Raw genomic sequence first — 19,114 nt, 5'->3', positions numbered from 1 at the left:
GTTCAGCTAATGACTAGTTTGATAACAATTTTTAGCTGGCTGTCTTGAGATTATTAGAATATTTCGCTCCCAGACCCTGACTTGAGCTCGTTGCTAAAGTGACTAAATCACAGAGAGGGCTGAAAAAAGAAGAGAGAATTTCAAGAGTTTCAATATAAAACGAAATTGTGATAGGATTTACAGCTGAAGTTTGTCTTCCCTCCCCGCTGGGAATTTCTCTGAACTAGCCAAAGTCAGGCCGGGGGGACGGGTGAGGGAGAAAATGTCAGACGGAAAGGTTGTCTTTTTACCAGACCCTACTCGTCCAATATGGCGATCTTTCGATGATGGCTGAAAAGCTGTTAGGGTGTACTGTACCCCCTATCATAAGCTTTATACTTAGCAAAAAATGATGGAATCCTATTATATAGGTGTGGACGTTGGAACAGCTAGCGTCCGTGCTGCTCTGATTACCCACGATGGAAGAATCGTTTCATCTGCGACGAAGCCATTGCAAATCTGGCAGCCTCTAACTGATTACTACGAGCAGTCATCAGAGGATGTATGGAGAAATGTATGCTTAGTTGTTAAGGTATTTTCCAAATTTTTGTTTTGCGTATGTGATCCTTTGGAAGTTTGTTCACAAACACACCGCGATAATCCCTGCTGGAGGGGAGGGGAGAGGTATCTTTTTATCATCGCAGGATAAGGCTTGTGGAGGACAGTGGAGGCTAGTAAAGGACAGGATGTGCCCTCCTGCAGCCCTGTCCTATGTAGTCTATCTATCTATCTATCTATCTATCTATCTATCTATCTATCTATCTATCTATCTATCTATCTATCTATCTATCTATCTATCTATCTATCTATCTATCTATCTATCTATCTATCTATCTATCTATCTATTTATCTATCTATCTATCTATCTATCTATCTATCGATCGATCGATCGATCGATCGATCGATCGATCGTTCGAACTAATCAACCCACTAAGGGGTATTTGAATCAGGATCAAATTTCTCGTAGGCTTTGCTTTTGTGATCATTTACTCACAGGCAGGTAGACAGACGGGAGGACAGGCAGATAGACGGACAGGTAATCATTTTATGATTGTCGTGATTCTAATCAAACATTTACCTGACTTTTGCGATTGGAGGCAACATGGCAAAGTGATTGAAAAGTTAGCTCTAACTGGTGGAGAATAGTCAGAGGCAAATTTGATGGGGTATACTGAAGTTTACTATTTGTGTACCATCATTGTATACCTTTTTGCAGGAGGTTGGTGCCAGTCTTACTGACATGAGAATGGTGAAAGGGATAGGTTTTGATGCAACATGTTCCCTGGTGACTTTAGATTCTTCAGGATGTCCTGTCACTTGCAGTCCTTCCAAAGAACCTCACAGAAATATTATAATGTGGCTGGATCACCGTGCCATGGAACAGGCTAAAAGAATCAATGATACAAAACATAAAGTGTTAAAGTATGTCGGTGGAGCTACCTCACCAGAAATGGAGATTCCAAAAATACTGTGGCTAAAGAAAAATTTACCAACAGACTGTTGGGATAAATGTGCTCTCTTTTTAGAATTACCTGAGTTTCTCACTTACAAGGCAACTGGTGATGAAACAAGGTAAGTGATACATAGATCCTTATTTGTAATGGTTAATATAAAGTTAGACAAAAATGGTCAAGAAAGCTGGAAAACAATGGCACTTTTCATGTGTTAGAGATATTAGTTAAAATCTCTTACAATTTTTCTTGGTCTCGGGTTGAAAGAAAAGTGGCAGTAATCATTCATACTTGAATATCAGAGTAACTAATAAATATATATATATTATAATTATATATAAATTATATTGTTATATTAAACTATATGGTTTTATTATAAATTATACATTATATTATAGATTATACATTATATTATAAATTATACATTATATTATAAATTATACATAATATTATAAATTATATATATCATATATTATATATATTTATGTGTGTATATATACCCGTTTTTGAAAATGTCTCAAATTTGCAAATGTATATCAAATATATGTAGTTTCTACCTTTTATTTTCTATATTTAATACATATTTTAAATGTTGCGATGTTTTTGAGAAGGGGTTTTATATACATATGTATGTATATATGTAGATCATTGTTATGGTTCCATTAGATGTTTGTGCTATACACAATATATTTTTCTGTTAACCCTTTAACTCCCAAGATCTGATTGTAAATTCTCCCCTTTAGCTACAACACATTCCCTTGTAAATTTGTAGTGATAATTTGGTGTTAGATCAAGATGGCAACTTCTACCTGATATATTTGAGTATTCTCATTACCTGTTTGCTGGATAGTGCACGGATATTGTAGGGAGAAATTACTTGTTAATCACTTCTGGGAGTTAAACAGTTAACAGGTATGACACTGAATTTTTTTTGTTTAAAAAAATCAGAAAGTTATAAGTAATGGATTATCTAACAAATAATTACTTGACAGTCAGTGTTTGGATAACTCACCAAAGTAATTATGATGACTGTGTACTTTGCCTGCTGGTAATGAAAAATCACTCTTTTCAAAAACAACAAACATATTTTGTTAGGTCCATGTGCTCTCTTGTGTGTAAATTTAATTACATGGGACACGGATCTCAAATACTGGAAGGTTAGTTACATTTTTGTCATTCAGAAATTTTATTTCAATCATTAAATTTAAAATTCAAATTAATGAAGAGAATTGATCCACTTAGACTTGACTCACAACCTCAAAGAAAAGTGGAGTGACCTTCAATTTTCTGGATCAATGTCAGTATCCAAGCAACTGCCCATCTACCCCTCCCCTAAGCCAAAATTTATCCTTACTTGTTATCAGTTGAATGTTGGGTTGGGAGGGGTAGGTGTACAGATGCTCAGATACTGACTTATGACAGACTGGCTGACTCATGGAGTGAATTCTTTCAGATGCCCATTACAGAACTGATAATATATAGATTTAGCCAGGCCTAAAAGTGGAGCTCGCATTTTTTTCCCTGCATGTCTCAAGGGCACAACGCCTTGCCCCAGCCAGGACTAGAACCCAGGTCGTCCAACTCAGAGCCCAGTACACTGACCACTGGACTACTGGACAAAGCTGTGGTGTTGGTTTGCCTGCAGTACAATTGACCACGCACGTTAAAAGTACCACCTTGTGCGGTCGTACAGTAGTATGGTTGTACATTCAAATTTTTTCGGCTTGATGGGTTACTACTATTTTTTGTAATTATGGGGCTACAGAACCCTACAGAATGTTAAAGAATTACTCCTTTAGGGAAAAAAGTTTGTGCTCAGGATGCTTAAAAAAGTTGATTTGTGGCCAGACTCTAATAGGTGACATTATACTAATGCTGATGGCAACATTATTGATGAAAAATATGTCTCAATCAACTTAATTTTTCATGGCAGGTTCAACAAGTGGATGGATTGACTCATTTTTGGAAGCAGTTGGACTCGAAGATCTTGTAAACACTAAATATTCCAAACTGGGTAGAGCTACAGCATTGATATGTTTTTTTTATTTTTAGTTTTTGTCTTTGAATTAATTTTATGAAAACTATTTCTTTTGTTTTGTCCTGCATTGGAATTTAACAATAAAATATTTGAAAAGTTATGACAACTATTAAATTTGCTTTCTCTCTAGTATCCTGTGAGTCTGACCAGTTATTTATTTTTTTTCCTACTTTTTTTGAGGGGTAAAAGTTGGTAGCCCCGGGGAACCTGTTGGTAAAGGTTTGACAAAAAATGCTGCAGCAGAACTAGGATTATGGGAAGGAATGCCTGTGGGTACTTCACTCATTGATGCACATGCTGGGGGCTTGGGTAAGAGTTTGCTTTTGATGATAAGTGTTATTGTTTCTCTAGCAATGTACTTACTGCCAATTTGAATTTCAATATTTCTTCTCAAGGTGTCATTGGAGCTGATCTAGGTTCACTTCTTACGGATGATAAACCATTGACTTCACGTCTGGCTGTCATTTGTGGAACATCATCATGTCACATGGCTGTAAGTTGATAAATTGTCATCTTGCACAATCAGTTAGTTGAGCTGTCATTTGGTCTCTCATCCACAAGTCAGCCAGTCTGTCATAAGTCAGTTTATGTGGTGGTGGGTCAGTCAGTCAGTCAATCATTCAGTCAGTCTAAGTTAGTTTATTCTTCCTTGTATCAATCAGTTGGTAAGTCAGACAGTTGTCAGTCAGTCAGCCAGTAATTAGTCATTCTCATGTCAGTCAGCTAGTCCATTTGTTTCTTTAAATAAATACTCATTTCATCAGTCAGTGAGCCAGTCACTTGGTAGTCAGCCAGTCTTTCTGCAGCTACTGTAGTCAGCAGTCAGTATACTTAGTCCTTGAATACCAGTTTAATTTAAGTTTGAATTGTATTTTATCAATTTTTATTGACTTAATACTTTTGTGTTGTAGATTAATGAAAAGCCAGTGTTTGTGCCAGGGGTCTGGGGCCCATACTTCTCTGCTATGGTACCAGGCCTGTGGTTGAATGAAGGAGGCCAAAGTGTGACTGGGAAACTGGTTAGAGCTGCAGTATATCATTTTATACCCATTCTGTAAACATTTTTTGAAAACAACACAGAGAGACAACTAAGGGTAAACTTGTTTGTATTGTGTTTGCAAGGCTGGCTGAAATTAGTCTAGCTGTACTGATATGAGTCTTAATTGTGGTAGATTGATCATCTTATCGAGACACATGTGGCTTACACAGAGCTGAAAGAAATAGCTGAAAAGAGGTTTGTTTTATGTTTTATTTTTTACTTGGAGTTATCCAGTCTTATAACTTATAACTCCTGCATTGCTACACAAAGTGTCAACATAACTATAGAAGCATGTAAGCCTGTTATTATTTCTGTATTTTGGAACAAATTATCTTTGCTCTGAGCTGGTCACTTTAAAGATTGAGACAGCATTTCTTCTTAGTAATAATGAAAAAAAATTCACGTAGAAATTCAATAACCTTCCATTCATATTCTTTTCTTTTCACTCTCTCAGCAATTGTTCCCTGTATGAGGAACTTAACAGACATGTGACCACCTTGGCAGAGAAGCGTCAGCTTGATAACTTGGCATTATTGTCACGCAACTTTCACCTGCTTCCAGATTTCCATGGAAACCGATCACCCATAGGAGATCCCAAAATGACAGGAATGGTACAGATAAAGACTTTCTTATATTGCCTGAGTTTTAGCCATTCCTGGTCCCTCTCACTTATCATCTGCTTTTGTGTGAATATTGTGTCATTAGGTTGAACCTGTCGTCAAAATCAAATATAGTTTTGTTTCCCTCTGGTCATCATTTTTAAAACTTTTACTCTTAACACCTTGGTAGTTCTTAGAATATTTGAGTTATTAGAATTCAATAATACTTTATTACCTTAAAAAATTTGTTCTGATTCCTCTCTTGCTTCTTTCCTTTCTGACTCTGGACCTGAATGTTTGTAAATGTTACTTACTATCCTTTCATCTGGTGTCATTATTTTTAAATACATTTTGATAGTTTTAGATACAGCCCTGTCATGTCAGTATTTACTAAGTACATCTGTTCTTTCAAGTAGATTTGTGGTTTAACTCTCACTACTGATCTAGACAACCTGGCTGTTTTGTATCTTGCTGCACTTCAGGCCCTTGCAGTAAGTATGAACAACATTAGCACAATTTCCAATGAACTGTACGGAGAATGATTCAGTATTGTTTGTCATAGTAGTTGTCATTGTCATTTTCTTTTCCTTTAATAGACCTGTTCTCCATTGTGGTAGTATTTAATTTCAAACAGACACTGAAACAGTTAAGGCAACAAAAACTTCAACAACAGTAAACATTTCGTTCCTCTGGAAGTTATCTTCCCTGGGAGGTTTTCAACATGTTGTCCTACTGACCTTTTGGAAAGAAAGAGTTATTGATAGAAAAATTCACCCTTTTTTCTTTCTCTATTTCTGCAGAAATTGTATGGTACTTGTTTATCACAATGCAATGTAGTAAACTTCTGCTTTCCTGTTGTTTGTTCCCACCAGCATGGAACTCGCCATATTGTAGAATGCTTGAACAAAGCAGGACATTCTATTGACACTCTGTTCCTCTGTGGTGGCCTCAGTAAGAATGAATTGTTCATCCAAACACATGCTGATGTGACAGGTATGTTCATTCTTGAATGTATATTTTCTGATCTACTACACTTCAATAGAGTCAAGAGGTAATGCTTCTGGTTGTGATCTGAGCTAGGTGATATTAGGGAAAAACTAATTGTTATCTTTTTGCATCAATTTAGTCATTAATAGAGTTATAACTAAAAATAGAGTCATTTTGTTATTTGACTTGTAGGTTTTCCTTGTATTTTACCACGTGAGAGTGAATCAGTGCTTGTTGGTGCAGCAATTCTTGGAGCATGTGCATCAGGGGATTTTTCTTCAATCCAGGTGGGTGCCTGAGCATTCCTCACTATTCACCTGACGGTGGTATGTCATATTTTGGACAATGATGTTTGAAAGAGGACAAAGCTCTCTTGCCCAACCAAAATCAAAACTAATTTTTTTTTAACCAGTGTTATAGATGGAAAAATTTTGGTATGAGCTTTGTGCCAGAACGACATCGAGTTACATTGATGTATAATTCATTTACACTATACTGACATGAAATAACATTTCAAAATACTTTGACACACTTAGACTGTCTACAGTTCATAAAACAAACTACTCTCTTTACAGAAGATATATGCAGTAACTGAAAACAAATGTAGCTAAGTCCCCTGAATTTTCTCACTCTTCAGGGGGTTTTCTGCTTTACTATGAGTTCTTCTTGGTTTCTTGTAGGTTTTCCTTCGCTCTGATTCCTGTTTTGATTACTTTTGTTTTGGTTTCACATCAGTCAATCAAAAGGAAAATCAAGTGGGAAGGATTTAATTGTACCTTGAAACCCAGAGAGGGTTTGGTACATATCCCATTCATCAGGTCATCTTATTTATTATTTTGCTTTTGTCTAAAGGAAGCTATGAATAGCATGAATGCTGCAGGAAGAGTTGTAAAGCCACAAGAAAATTTGAAAGGGTAAGGAAAAAGTTACTCTACTCTCTGTGGGAATATTTTGGTGACGCTTGAGTATGACATAGTTAGAGGAGCAAGAAAAATGAAAACAACCGAGCTGCTTATCAGGTTAAGAGATTCTCACCATCCTTTAGCTTACTATGAATGAACAAAATAGGAAAGGAACACATGCATGGAATAGATTGACTTATGGATAACTATGTGATACAAGATCAAGTCTAAATGGGGAGATGTTGAATTGAATTATTTTGAAATGTAGGGAGAGGAACAAATTAGTTTGAAAAACAGGGAAATTCACCTGGAAAAGAACGATGGTTTGAGTCACAACAAAATGATCTCAATCTTCTTTCCTACTTGAGGGCTTGACAACCAAACATTCAGCTTAGACATGATATATGGTTGAGGAAATAGGCTCTGCCATGAAACATTCCAAACAATAAAGAAACAGAGAAATGCTTCACACTCCTAAAACTTGTGTTCCTTGTTTGTCTCATTTCAGGTTTTACAACAAAAAGCACCAAGTTTTTTTACAGATGTTGAAGATCCAAATGGACTTTAGAGAATTAATGCAGGATTAAAGTTTTCATTGTGCACCTGTGCAAGACTTGTTAACTTTAAAGAAATGCCCTGAAGACTGATTTCCTGCATGAACACCTTCAATAGGCCACTCAGAATATTGAAATGGTAGAATAGTGTCAATAAGTTTGAAAACAAGGGTTAGGTCCTGGACTCAAAATGCTCATCAACAAAATCTTACTGTTACAGTATTCTTATGATTATATCTGATTAAAAAGGTATATTAAAAAGAAAGAACTTGACTGGTTCTCAGTTGTATGCAGGTTTCAAAGCAACATCTCTTTTATGGACCGGAAAAAATTCCCTCTGGGTATTGGAAAAGTTGAAATGGGTCAATAAGCTTTTGTTTCAATAATCTCTCGGCAATAAAGAGGATTTTTTTGAGAATTACTAGTTCGTCAGAAAGATGGCGTTTATCTGTGTGTTTTGTATAAGTTTCAAAGCCACACCTCTTCCTCAGGCCAAGTAAATCCCCTCTGAATATTGAAATGATAGAATTTTGTTAATGAGCTTAAAACCTCACATTAACTTATTGCCCTGACATTTACCGAAAGTTCATTGACAAAATTGTTTTGTTTCAATATTCATGCGTATATATCTCGACAATAAAGAGGATTTGCTTAAGAATTACTAGTTTGTTAGAGAGAGATGGTCATTGGCTGTGTGTTTTATGCAAATTCCAAGCCACACCTTTTCCTTGGGCCGAGAAAATCCCCTCCTGACAGTTTGCAGAAAGCTCATTAGCAACATTCCTTTGTTTCAAAGTCGTGTGTATATATATCGGCAATAAAGGTTTGCGAAAGAATTATTAGTTTTTTAGAGAAATGGCACATGGCTGTGTTTTTTGTGAGTTTCGAAGCCGCACCTTTTTCTTGGGCCCAAGAAAATCCCCTCTGAATATAGAATTTTGTTTATGAGCTAAAAACCTCGCTCTAGCTTGTTGTTCTAACAGTTTGCAGAAAACTCATTAACAACATTCTTTTGTTTCAATATTCATGCGCGTATATCTCGGCAATAAAGAGAATTTGCAGAACAATTATAAAATTGTTTGAAAGAGGATGATTAGCTGTGTATTCTGTATGAGTTTCGAAGCCACACCTCTTTTTTGAGCGGAGAAAATCCCCTCTGAATATTGAAACAATCGAATTTTGTTAATGAGCTAAACATCTCGGTTAAGCTCGTGGTCCTAACTGTTTGCCAAAAGCACATTATCAAAATTCTTTTGTTTCAATATTCTTGCGTATATATCTCGACAATAAAAAAGATTTGCGAAAGAATTATTAGTTTTTTGGAGAGATGGCATTTGGCTGTGTATTTTGTGTGAGTTTCCAAGCCACACCTCTTTCTTGGGCCGAGAAAACCCCCTCTGAATATTAAAACAATAGAATTTGGTAAATGAGCAAGAGACCCCATTTGAGTTTGTAATCCTGACAGTTTCCAGAAAGCTCATTAACATAAATCTTTTGTTTCAGTATTCATGATTAAATATCTTGGCAATAAAGAGGATTTGTGGAACAATTATTAATCGGTTAGAAACATAGTGATTAGCTGTGTATTCTGTATGAGTTTAAAAGCCACATCTCCTGTTTGAGCCGATAAATCCCCTCTGAATGTTGAAACAATAGAACTTCCTTAATGAGCTAAAAGTCTCGGTTTAGCTCGTCGTCCTGACAGTTTACCTAAAGCTCATTCACAAAATTCTTTTGTTCCAATATTCGTGCGTATATATCTCGGCAATGAAGACGATTTGTGAAAGAATTATAAGTTTGTAAAAAAGATGGCATTTGGCTGTGTATTTTGTGTGAGTTTCCAAGCCACACCCTTTTTTGGGACCAAGAAAATCCCCTCTGAATATTAAAACAATAGAATTTTGTTAATGAGCTAAAGACCCCGTTTTAGTTTGTTATCCTGACAGTTTGCAGAAAGCTCATTAACAACATTCTTTTGTTTCAATATTCATGCGTATGTATCTCGGCAATAAAGGGAGTTTGCAGAACAATTATAAAATTGTTTGAAAGGCTGAGGAACAATTATTAAATATATTAATTATTTAATTATTAATTATTAATTTAATTATTAAATATATATTTTAAGCTATTAAATATATATACTGAATATTAAAACAATAGAATTGTGTTAATGAGCTAAAGACCCTGTTTTAGTTTGTTATCCTGACAGTTTGCAGAAAGCTTATTAACAAAATTCTTTTGCTTCAATATTCATGATTAAATATCTCGGCAATAAAGAGGATTTGCCGAACAATTATAAATTGGTTAGAGAGAGGGTGATTAGCTGTGTATTCTGTATGAGTTTCAAAGCTACACCTTCTTATTTGGGCCGAGAAAATCCCCTCTGAATATCGAAACAGTAGAATTTTTTTAATGAGTGAGAAAACTCGGCTTCGCTCGTTTTCCTGACAGTTTACGGAGAGCTCATGAACACAATTCTTCTGTTTCAATTTCCATGCGTATATTTCACGGCAATAGGGAGGCCTTCGGAAGAATTACTTGTTCGTTAGAAAGAGGGTAATTAGCTGTGTATTTAGAATGAGTTCCAAAGACACGCCTCTTTCTTGAGCCGAAAAAATCCCCTCTGAATATTGCAACAATAGAATCTTTGAAAATGAGCTAAAAACCTATGTTTAGCTTGTGCTTCTGACAGTTTGCCAAAGGTTTATTAACAAAATGCTTTTGTTTTGATATTCATGGGTATATATCTCGGCAAATAAGAGGATTTGCGGAAGAATTATTACTTCGTTAGAAAGAGGGTTATCTGCTGTAAATTCTGTACGAGTTTCGAGGCCACACCTCTTTTTTTGACCAAGAGAATCCCCTCTGAATATTGAAACAATAGAATTTTGTTAATGAGCTAAAAAATTGGTTTAGCTCAGTAACATAGTTTAACGAAATAGATTACCGGATAGTTTACCTAAACTCATTAACAAAATTGTTTCAATATTCATGCGTATTTATCTCGGCGATAAAGACAATTTGCGGAAGTATTGTTAGTACGTTAAAGAGAGGGTAATAAGCTGAGATAGTTAGAAAGAAGGTGATTAGCGGTGTATTCTGTATGAATTTCAAAGCGACACCTCTCTTTTTGGCCGAGAAAATTCCCGTGAATATTGAAACAATAGAATTTTGTTGATGAGTTTCAATAACTCGGTTTGGCTCATTGTCCTGACAGTTTGCCGAAAGCTCATAGACAAAATTCTTTTGTTCTAATATCTATGCCTATATATCTCGCCGATAAAGACGATTTGCGGAAGGATTATTAGTTCGTTAAATAGAGGGCAATAAGCTGTGTTCTTTTGTGCGAGTTTCAAAGCCACAACTATTTTGTGGGCCAAGAAAATCTCCTTTAAATATCGAGACAATAGAATTTTGATAATGAGCTAGAAAACTCGGTTTGATTCATGGTCCTGGCAGTTAGCAGAAAGCTCATCAGCAAAATGCTCTTGTATCAATATTCATGCATTTAAAACTCAGCAATAAAGAGGAGCCGCAAAATAACTGAGCTTAGGAACAAAATTCTTTTTTTTTTTAATTACCACGCTAAAGAGAAGATTTCCGGCTGCTGGTAGGAGCTTCATTAGTTGGCCATCGAGCCTAAGTTCGGCTAGAAGGTTGTAGCAAAAGAGTCACTGATGTTGAGCTGACTACTTTTTTGGAAGAACAGCACAATCTCTCTTTAAAGCAGAATAATTGGGAACGGAATATTGTTAGGTTTAGTAATAGAGGGGAAAATCAATAAAAGGGACTCTGTCATTCTTTTAATTTTAGAAAAACTTTTATTTACTAGAAGAAGGCTTCTTAGAGGAAGCCTTTTTACGTTGCTTATGTACGCGACACTTGTTTCAAATTTAGAGTAAAACCAAATTTAGTGTTTAAATAAACAAAATACGACGGATAATTTACCGTTGCTCATAGTAACCTGATAATGGTTTTTAAGGCTCAACTAAGTAGAAAAAGAAGACGTTTTCTTTGCGAGGATGATGGCTATTGTAAACGACTATCAAAATAACCCTAAATCACTAACTATTATATGTAAGTGTTAATATTAGGCCGTAAAAATTAGCTGAACAACGATAGGTTACCTATTGAACTAATCAAACAACTGAAGCCTTCAGACAGAGAAAGCTGGGCTCTAATGTGCAATGCTGACCAATATCTCCCTTCCCCTCCTCGAAAGGTTTCCTGTTACTGTCAGGAAGTGAACAGCCTTTAATATAAGTGTGCATGAGGTATCAACGGTTTTCTTTTAATCAGTTTTTAGCGACGTTTGGTTCCACCGAACCCTGCAAAGGAAATTGACCCCAATAAATTACGGTATTTTTCACACAATATTTATTCTACGTCGTGGTATTGTCAGTGTGACACACCAAAAAGTGGTCGGTCCACCTCTTATGGGTGGCTCACTGACCAATCATATCTTTTAATCCCTACAGAGGATTTCTCCCAGAGAACAGAGCTGAAAATCTTAACAAAGGGAATTCTGTGGTACATTCAGTACAACAGAACAGGACTTACTGTCACGTTACGATGACGAATCCAAAAAAAATTTATATTTATGATTACGACTCAGTACTCAATGCATCAAAAAATGTTTGCCACCACAATTCACAGAAACTCTTTACATTGTCTGTTTCGCGGCAAGTTGCAAGTCAAAATAAATAGTCTGAAACACAGCAGGGGTTTAGTTCAGCTCACGCTCACCTGAGGAGGTCCGAGAGCTTGGAGAGGAGCTTTCTCTGTAATTGTTGCCTGAGGTCCAACCTGAGGAGCGTCCTGAAGACCAGCTGTTGTTGGACCCAAACCAGCCCGATCCTCCACCAAAACCGTACCCAGGTCCTCGCTGATGGTATCTCGGACCATAGTAATCATAGTGATCATAGTAAGTATTGCGACGGCTGTTTATGAGAAAAAAAAATTAGGATGGCACATTATACCAGTAATCATGGTGACCATAGAAAAGATTGTGACGGTTTGTACAGTAATGATAAAAAAAGTTGTCTATATCATCGTCACTCATAACGTTAATATGATCGCAAACAACAATACTTTTCTAGATGGTGATTTCTATCATCACCGTTCTCATTTGGTCGTCAACCAATCACAACCGTTATCAACACTGTTTCTGTTTTCATTACTGTTATCGTTATCGTTATCTTATCGTTAACGTCACTGTTATCGTTATTGTTACTTTTACCGTTATCGTTATCGTTATCGTTATTCTTATGGTTGGTATTTTGGTTAGATATACAGTACGCTGTCGTTACCGATCTCAGTTGCGTTACCATAAGCGAACCTCATCAAAGCCGTTTTTGCAAGACAACTAGCAAATGGAAGGAAAATGCAATTACTTCTGGTGCGCTTTCCACGTAAGTCAATCAACTGAAAGGCATCTTTTAACGCATTTCAACGGTCAAAAGGTTTGTCGCAAGCCCCTAAGGTTATAAAAACTCTCTTTCCGGTTGTTATCTACGTTTAAAAGATGCACATGCTTATTACTCTCTTTATCATTTAAGCGTTTTTTAAGCTCTTACCCTGAGCCTCCAAACAGATATCCCAAAAGTCCCCCGGTGGCAGCACCTACATTGCATCAGCAAATAAGGAAAAATGTTATGATTTATCTTCTCAATCAACTTGAACACCTAATAACAACAATAGGAGCGATACATGTATCCTGATCCACGGACGAGAAAAAGTCTCAGTTCTTGTTGATTTGAACAAAATTTTGAAACTCAAGAATAGCTGGTTCATAAATCACTTTCTTCACCATTTCAAGACTGCACCTTGATGAACACTTCTTTATGATCAAAAGAATGCGTTTTCTGAACTTCTGCCACATCCATGTCTCCTACAAGCTCAGTTTATAGTCGATAATAGTCCATCAATAAATAAAGGAAACCTGGTTAAGAGGTTTTGATATCATTCTGATCACCTGACCAAAATCCCGGCCAACCATCAGTTCCTGCTGCATTTCCTGTCCAGCTGTTGGAATGTGTAGTGTGGCCTCCTAATAGCAGCGAAAAAAGCACAGTCTTTTAAGGTGTGGCTGAGGGGGAGGGGGAGGGGGAGGGAGTACCTGAACCTCCTCTTGTCAAATGTATAAAAACTGATAGTTCACATTTATTTAAGGCTGGTAAACCACTAACTTTGTCCATTATTACTTAAAAAGGTAAAGTCCACTGTGAGAAGTCTTCTTTTCCTTACTTTCTTCTTCTTCTTTTCCTTACTTTCTTCTTCTTCTTTTTTATTTTATTTTTGTTATTGTTATCATTCAATTACCTTTTTTTTTTTTTTTTGGGGGGGGGGGGGGAGGGGATGCATAAATTCTTACCTGGTGTATACTCAGGCCGAAATCCAGGAGGTGGGGGACTGGAAAATTGATTATGACCACCAGTTGAATTATTCCTAAAATATTTCTTGTTAAGGAGAACTTTATGAAAATAGATAGTACTAAAAATGTCCTAAAGAATATTCTATTTAGTTCTTAAGCAAGAAACTGTACAATACCATCACTTCATCATATTAAATAGAAGACTGAGAGAAGAAACTTGTGTGATTACTAGATAGTGAAAACTTTGGGTAATTGAAGGACCACTGGAATGTGAAAATGTTGGGTGTTATAATACAGATCTCAGCATGTGGCCAATTACACATAACACATTAAAAGTAATAAATGTAGGATACTGCTGTGATTGGTTGTATGTAAAACGCTGGTAGATGTAATATACAATCCAGGCAATGACTCCCCAGGTGATAATTGTACTTAGCCAACCTCCAGAATGCCTAGAAAGAAAATTCATCCTCATCATCATCATCATCTTTATTTGCCTTATTTACAAAATACAAACAATTTATTTACAACACTTATAGCTAGAGGCGAGGAGACCCAGGAAGCCACCAGGCTTATGGGAGAGCCACCTCGCTTACATTAATAAATAAAGTAAAGAAAAAGTGCTGTGAATGTGCGGCTTAAGGCCAATTCAGTGATTATTTAAGTAAAAACTGTTGCATTTTTGTCTTAAAACTAAGAAGGTTTGATGAATGAGTGATTGAAACAGGAAGAGAGTTCCAAATTTTAGGACCTTGATAGAGAATTGCAAATTGCTTGAGATTTGTACGGCACAAATGCGTTCGATAATTACTGGCTGTTCTGGTACCATAATTGTGAATTTGGCTTTTTGTTGCAAAAAGATTGAGAAGCAATGGAGGCAATAAGTTATTTCCACAATAAAACATGAATTTGGTGATTTCAAATGTATTGACTTGGAAAATATCTAAAATTCCTAGTTTGGAGAACAGCTCACTTTTGCAAGTAATAAATTCTATTTAAAGTTAGATACATATGTGGACGACCAGGCGCAGTTACAATAGACGATATAAGGATCAGTTACAATAGACAATATAAGGATCAGTTACAATAGACGATATAGGGATAAATTAAGGTGTAATACAAAGTGAGTTTGGTTGTAGAGGATAGGAAAAAGTGAGACCTGAATATAATACCTATTGATTTAGCAATTTGTTTACATAGTAGCTGATATGGTATTTCCAGGTGAGATGATCATCAATATAGACCCTTAGGAATTTAGTTGTGTTAGATTGTTGTAAGGGTTTACCTCCAAAGGAGAGAGAAAAGCTGGAGTTTCTGTCTGGGTTTAAAAATTATGTACTAGTTTTCTTTATATTAACTGAGAGACTAGCCAAACATCAATATTTTGGAGTTCATCATGATTAAGTATGGATTCTAAACAGTTTGGGTTTGAGTGACAATAAAAGATACTGGTGTCATCAGCGAAAAGCAGAGGGTCTGTTAATTCAGAGGCATTAGGGAGGTCATTCATGTATAGAATGAACAGTAGAGGGGCTAAAATCGAACCTTGAGGGACACCACACTTGATGGTTTGCATTGGAGAGCAAGCTTGATTGAATTGGAAAAAATTGTGAGCAGCAAGAAAAGTAGCTTTTGAACCACTGCAGAGCCATGTCACTGATACTATAATGCTCCCATTTGGCAAAGAAGATTTGATGGTCAAGAGTGTCGAATGCTTTGGAAAGATCTAGGAAAACATCCACCGTTGTTTTGTGTTGGTCGATTGCAGAAGCTATTTTTTCCAACTTGTGATTTCTATTGATTTGTGCATAGTTTTCAAGTGGCTTTTTTTTCATTTTTTTTTAAACAGATAACTGCATGAAAGCAAAACAATGCTACTTAAATTTGTTTACAGCTTACCACATGATAGAAGAACAACTAGTGTTGCATATGTTGTTTACAGACAACACACCAGTACTTGAGTACTTAAAATAATCAACACATACACAACGGTTCTGTATTTAATTAAAAGTACAATACCAAAAAGAAAGAAATGACTCCACTAGATTTTAACAATGTACCTGGAGCGGTAACTGTGACTGTTGTAGTTGTGGTAAGTGTTGTCCCTGTGCCCAGAATGATAATTGCTGTGATAATAACTTCCACTACTGACCATGTCAATTGTGTATTCCAACTGTAAAATAAATTAATACCTTTAGTAATAGTTTCATATGAATACAAGCAAAAGTAAGAGGAAATAGGAAATATAAACCAAAAATCATTTAAGCTACAACATTGGCTAAATGTTTTAAGTGAATTCTGTAACGTAACGGTTTTGCAGTGCAGTTTTGCATAATGCCATCCTGGTCTGCCTTTTTTTTGAAAACCCTCATATAATAGAGTTTTAGCTTGGTTGTCAAAAGAGAAAGATGTCATAAATTTGTCATGAAAATGGTACAAATAAAATATAAGCAACTAATATCTTTATCTTTTTTTAGACTCAAGCAATCAAGCTAGGAAATTTAGCCCCTTTCCTACTCTTGTTCTACACAGGAAGCTTCTGCCATAGCTGATCCTAACATTAAGACAGACAATTTTCACATAGGAACCTTGCAAAATCTCCCTTACTAAGTTAGCAAGGAATCAAACTTTCAAATTGGAAAATCTGAGTTTTGAACCTTCACAATGAAATAAATTAATTCCTAAGTCCAATGTCTGTGATCAATGTTCAACATCTTTACTACTTGAGGAATGAGTTCACAAAAATTGACATCCTTCTCACTCTGTCTCCATTTATATTGGATCTTCACTTGGTATTGGGAGTTTTATATCAAATAACTTACCACTGATAATATTTTTTTAAACTTGCACCACACTAACACGTGTATAATGATAAGAAAACAATTATATGGCAAGATAGTCCAAAGAAGCCAATAGGCTTGTGTAACTGATACCCTCACATGCACAACATAGTTTGGTTAATCATCTGAGTTCATAAAATATTAATTGGTCACTGTAAAGAGTTTTAAATGTCTCTTAAAGTGTTAGCCCTTTGTCAAAACAATACAGCACTAGGGTACATACCCCGCAGGAACCTTGTAGAATGTATGGGTCATCAGGATAATCATAACCTTCACAGCTGACTGTAATTTCACCAAACTTATACTGACTGTCCATGTCTGTCTTGCATTCCCACTGCAAAAATGTATCACAGTTTACAAAACTTATATGATATAAGGAAAATTTTTCTTTAAGATAATCATTATGACTGCAAATTAAATTCCTATCACAATTTACCTGAACATCATAGCCATCAGACCCTCGGTTGTAACACTGAACAACACTTGGAGTAAAAGCTGAACAACCTGCTGAGCCACCAACACACTTTAACTGGGGAACAGGGTGGGTACGACGGGACTTTGTCATTTTTCCAGGATGTAATGTAATGACACTGACATCTGTTAATCTTATCTTGTCTTTATTGCCCCAACCTAAGGCTGTAAAACACACAATGTCATTCAATACCCAAGTCAACTGATTTTCTTTAAGATTAGTGTGCAAATTCAGAGTACTGCTCCCTCTACGAAATAAATAGGAATCAGCATTCAGATTTTGGCTACAGAGGAACCCATAATAACCGCACTTGAATTAATAATTTTGGTGAAACCCCCAATGTGGCGACAGAGAAATTTTCTGCTGAATTTGAATTCTGAAATCAAGAAGTAAATTTTTTTACTTTTTTTTCTTTACTAAGCTCGACAAAGACATTGTTCAAAATAATATACTGAGACTGGGCCAACAACTTGCAAGAAGGAACAAGGCACCTTGTGGCAGGTGCAAATTACCATATCTAATTTTTTCTCACAATTATATTTTCTCGTCTACCATTGCAATTTAAAACGTGATCCGCAAGATCTGCAAGCTCATGAGCTACTCTTAAAGGCAACAAAGAAATCATTGTTCACGTTTCTTACCTCCACTAATTAAGACACTACCGACCAGCACAATAAATATCCATAATATTGTACAATTCTTAAAGGCTTCCATCCCTCTTATGGAAGTACGTTACAACGCCAAAAATGCTTCCAAATCAGTTTTCAGCAAAACACCTATTTACTTCGTTTTCGAACGTGAGACCACTGGTCGTTGAGACGGTAAATGACAAGACCGAAATATACGCCGGATATCTACATATACCGAAGGAGACGTATCAAAATAACATTGGTTAGAATTATTCTTATTTCCTACGACAACGAACTTGCATCATCCTCCTAGCTGCTCGGAAGGGAAGTTTGAGATAGACTGGCACTAGCTGACTAGGACTCATTCCTCCCGCAGGCTGTTTAGAAGTAAACAGCTGGTGTGATGCCAGCTCATTTTTTCAGCGTTTCTCGGAAGAGATTATCTTGCTTCGCCAACATCGTCCCCATGTGTGGCTTGAACTTATTTGCCATTCTTACCAAACAATCATTGCGTTAATACAGCCACATCAGACAAGCACTGATATCGTTGTTGTTGTTTTAACGAGAAACCAATTCCATTTAGGTTAAATTTACAAGCCTTCCATTTACATGGCTTCCTTCTTCGTCTGAAGATTTCCCGCTGCCTAGAATCAGCAAAAGTTTACGAAAACTTGAAAACTGGGGTAAACAGAGCTCATTTATCATTTACTGAGCCAATTAAAATGGCGATGCTCACGAAACTTCAATAACAACCAGAACATCTGTGTGTTTAACAAAAATTTCTGGCTCTAATAATGAAAAATAACAATTAATTATCTATGTAACTCTTGTTACTTTTCGCTAATGCACACATTACTGAAAACTAAGTCATTTCTGAAGGAATTATTAGCCGTCCTCTGGTAAGGTTGGTTTACAGCTTTAAGAGGAGGTGATACATCATGGCTCACTTTGCCAGCCGCTCGTGAAAATAAAGAATTGTAGCTGTATATTTATTTCAAGTTTATTTCCAGCCCCGTTCCTAATATTAGTTTTGGAAGGTGCCTACATGCAGAGACAGAAAGCATTTATGTGAACACATAAGCACTATTTTTTTATTTTAAAACATTTGTGTTAAACATGCAGAGACGTAATTTCATATCACATAGAAATTATGCGTGAATATAAACAACACAACTTCTCTGATAGATGAAA

At 36.1% G+C, this 19,114-nt stretch overlaps 2 protein-coding genes across 3 annotated transcripts; one reads left to right on the top strand and one right to left on the bottom strand.

Annotated features, from left to right (window-relative positions):
* Positions 1-308: 308 nt before the first annotated feature.
* Positions 309-7,882, top strand: LOC131777986 (FGGY carbohydrate kinase domain-containing protein-like). 2 transcript variants are annotated; one of them, XM_059094360.2, is made up of 14 exons: positions 309-571; positions 1,256-1,611; positions 2,586-2,647; positions 3,424-3,504; positions 3,718-3,837; positions 3,924-4,021; positions 4,440-4,547; positions 4,701-4,762; positions 5,022-5,178; positions 5,583-5,657; positions 6,039-6,159; positions 6,346-6,440; positions 7,006-7,067; positions 7,564-7,882. In XM_059094360.2, the coding sequence occupies exons 1-14, from the start codon at positions 389-391 to the stop codon at positions 7,640-7,642; spliced, it is 1,659 nt and encodes a 552-aa protein (XP_058950343.2). In that variant the 5' UTR covers positions 309-388; the 3' UTR covers positions 7,643-7,882. The 2 variants fall into 2 exon arrangements, with proteins under 2 accessions (XP_058950343.2, XP_058950342.2); XM_059094359.2 differs by having other exon boundaries at positions 3,709-3,837.
* A 3,517-nt stretch (positions 7,883-11,399) lies between these two features.
* On the bottom strand, positions 11,400-18,249 carry LOC131778065 (store-operated calcium entry-associated regulatory factor). The gene is made up of 10 exons (XM_059094457.2): positions 17,936-18,249; positions 17,259-17,458; positions 17,046-17,156; positions 16,043-16,155; positions 14,336-14,434; positions 13,983-14,056; positions 13,584-13,658; positions 13,186-13,231; positions 12,356-12,549; positions 11,400-11,937 (listed from the first exon to the last, which is right to left on the bottom strand). Exons 1-10 carry the CDS (start codon positions 18,006-18,008, stop codon positions 11,912-11,914), a joined length of 1,011 nt encoding a protein of 336 aa, XP_058950440.2. The 5' UTR covers positions 18,009-18,249; the 3' UTR covers positions 11,400-11,911.
* Between the last annotated feature and the right edge of the window lie 865 nt (positions 18,250-19,114).

Source organism: Pocillopora verrucosa, chromosome 12, assembly GCF_036669915.1.
Source record: "Pocillopora verrucosa isolate sample1 chromosome 12, ASM3666991v2, whole genome shotgun sequence".
Classification (NCBI taxonomy): Eukaryota; Metazoa; Cnidaria; class Anthozoa; order Scleractinia; family Pocilloporidae; genus Pocillopora; species Pocillopora verrucosa.
The sequence above is the reverse complement of the archived record's forward strand: the minus strand, read 5'-3'. Positions and strand labels throughout refer to the sequence as shown.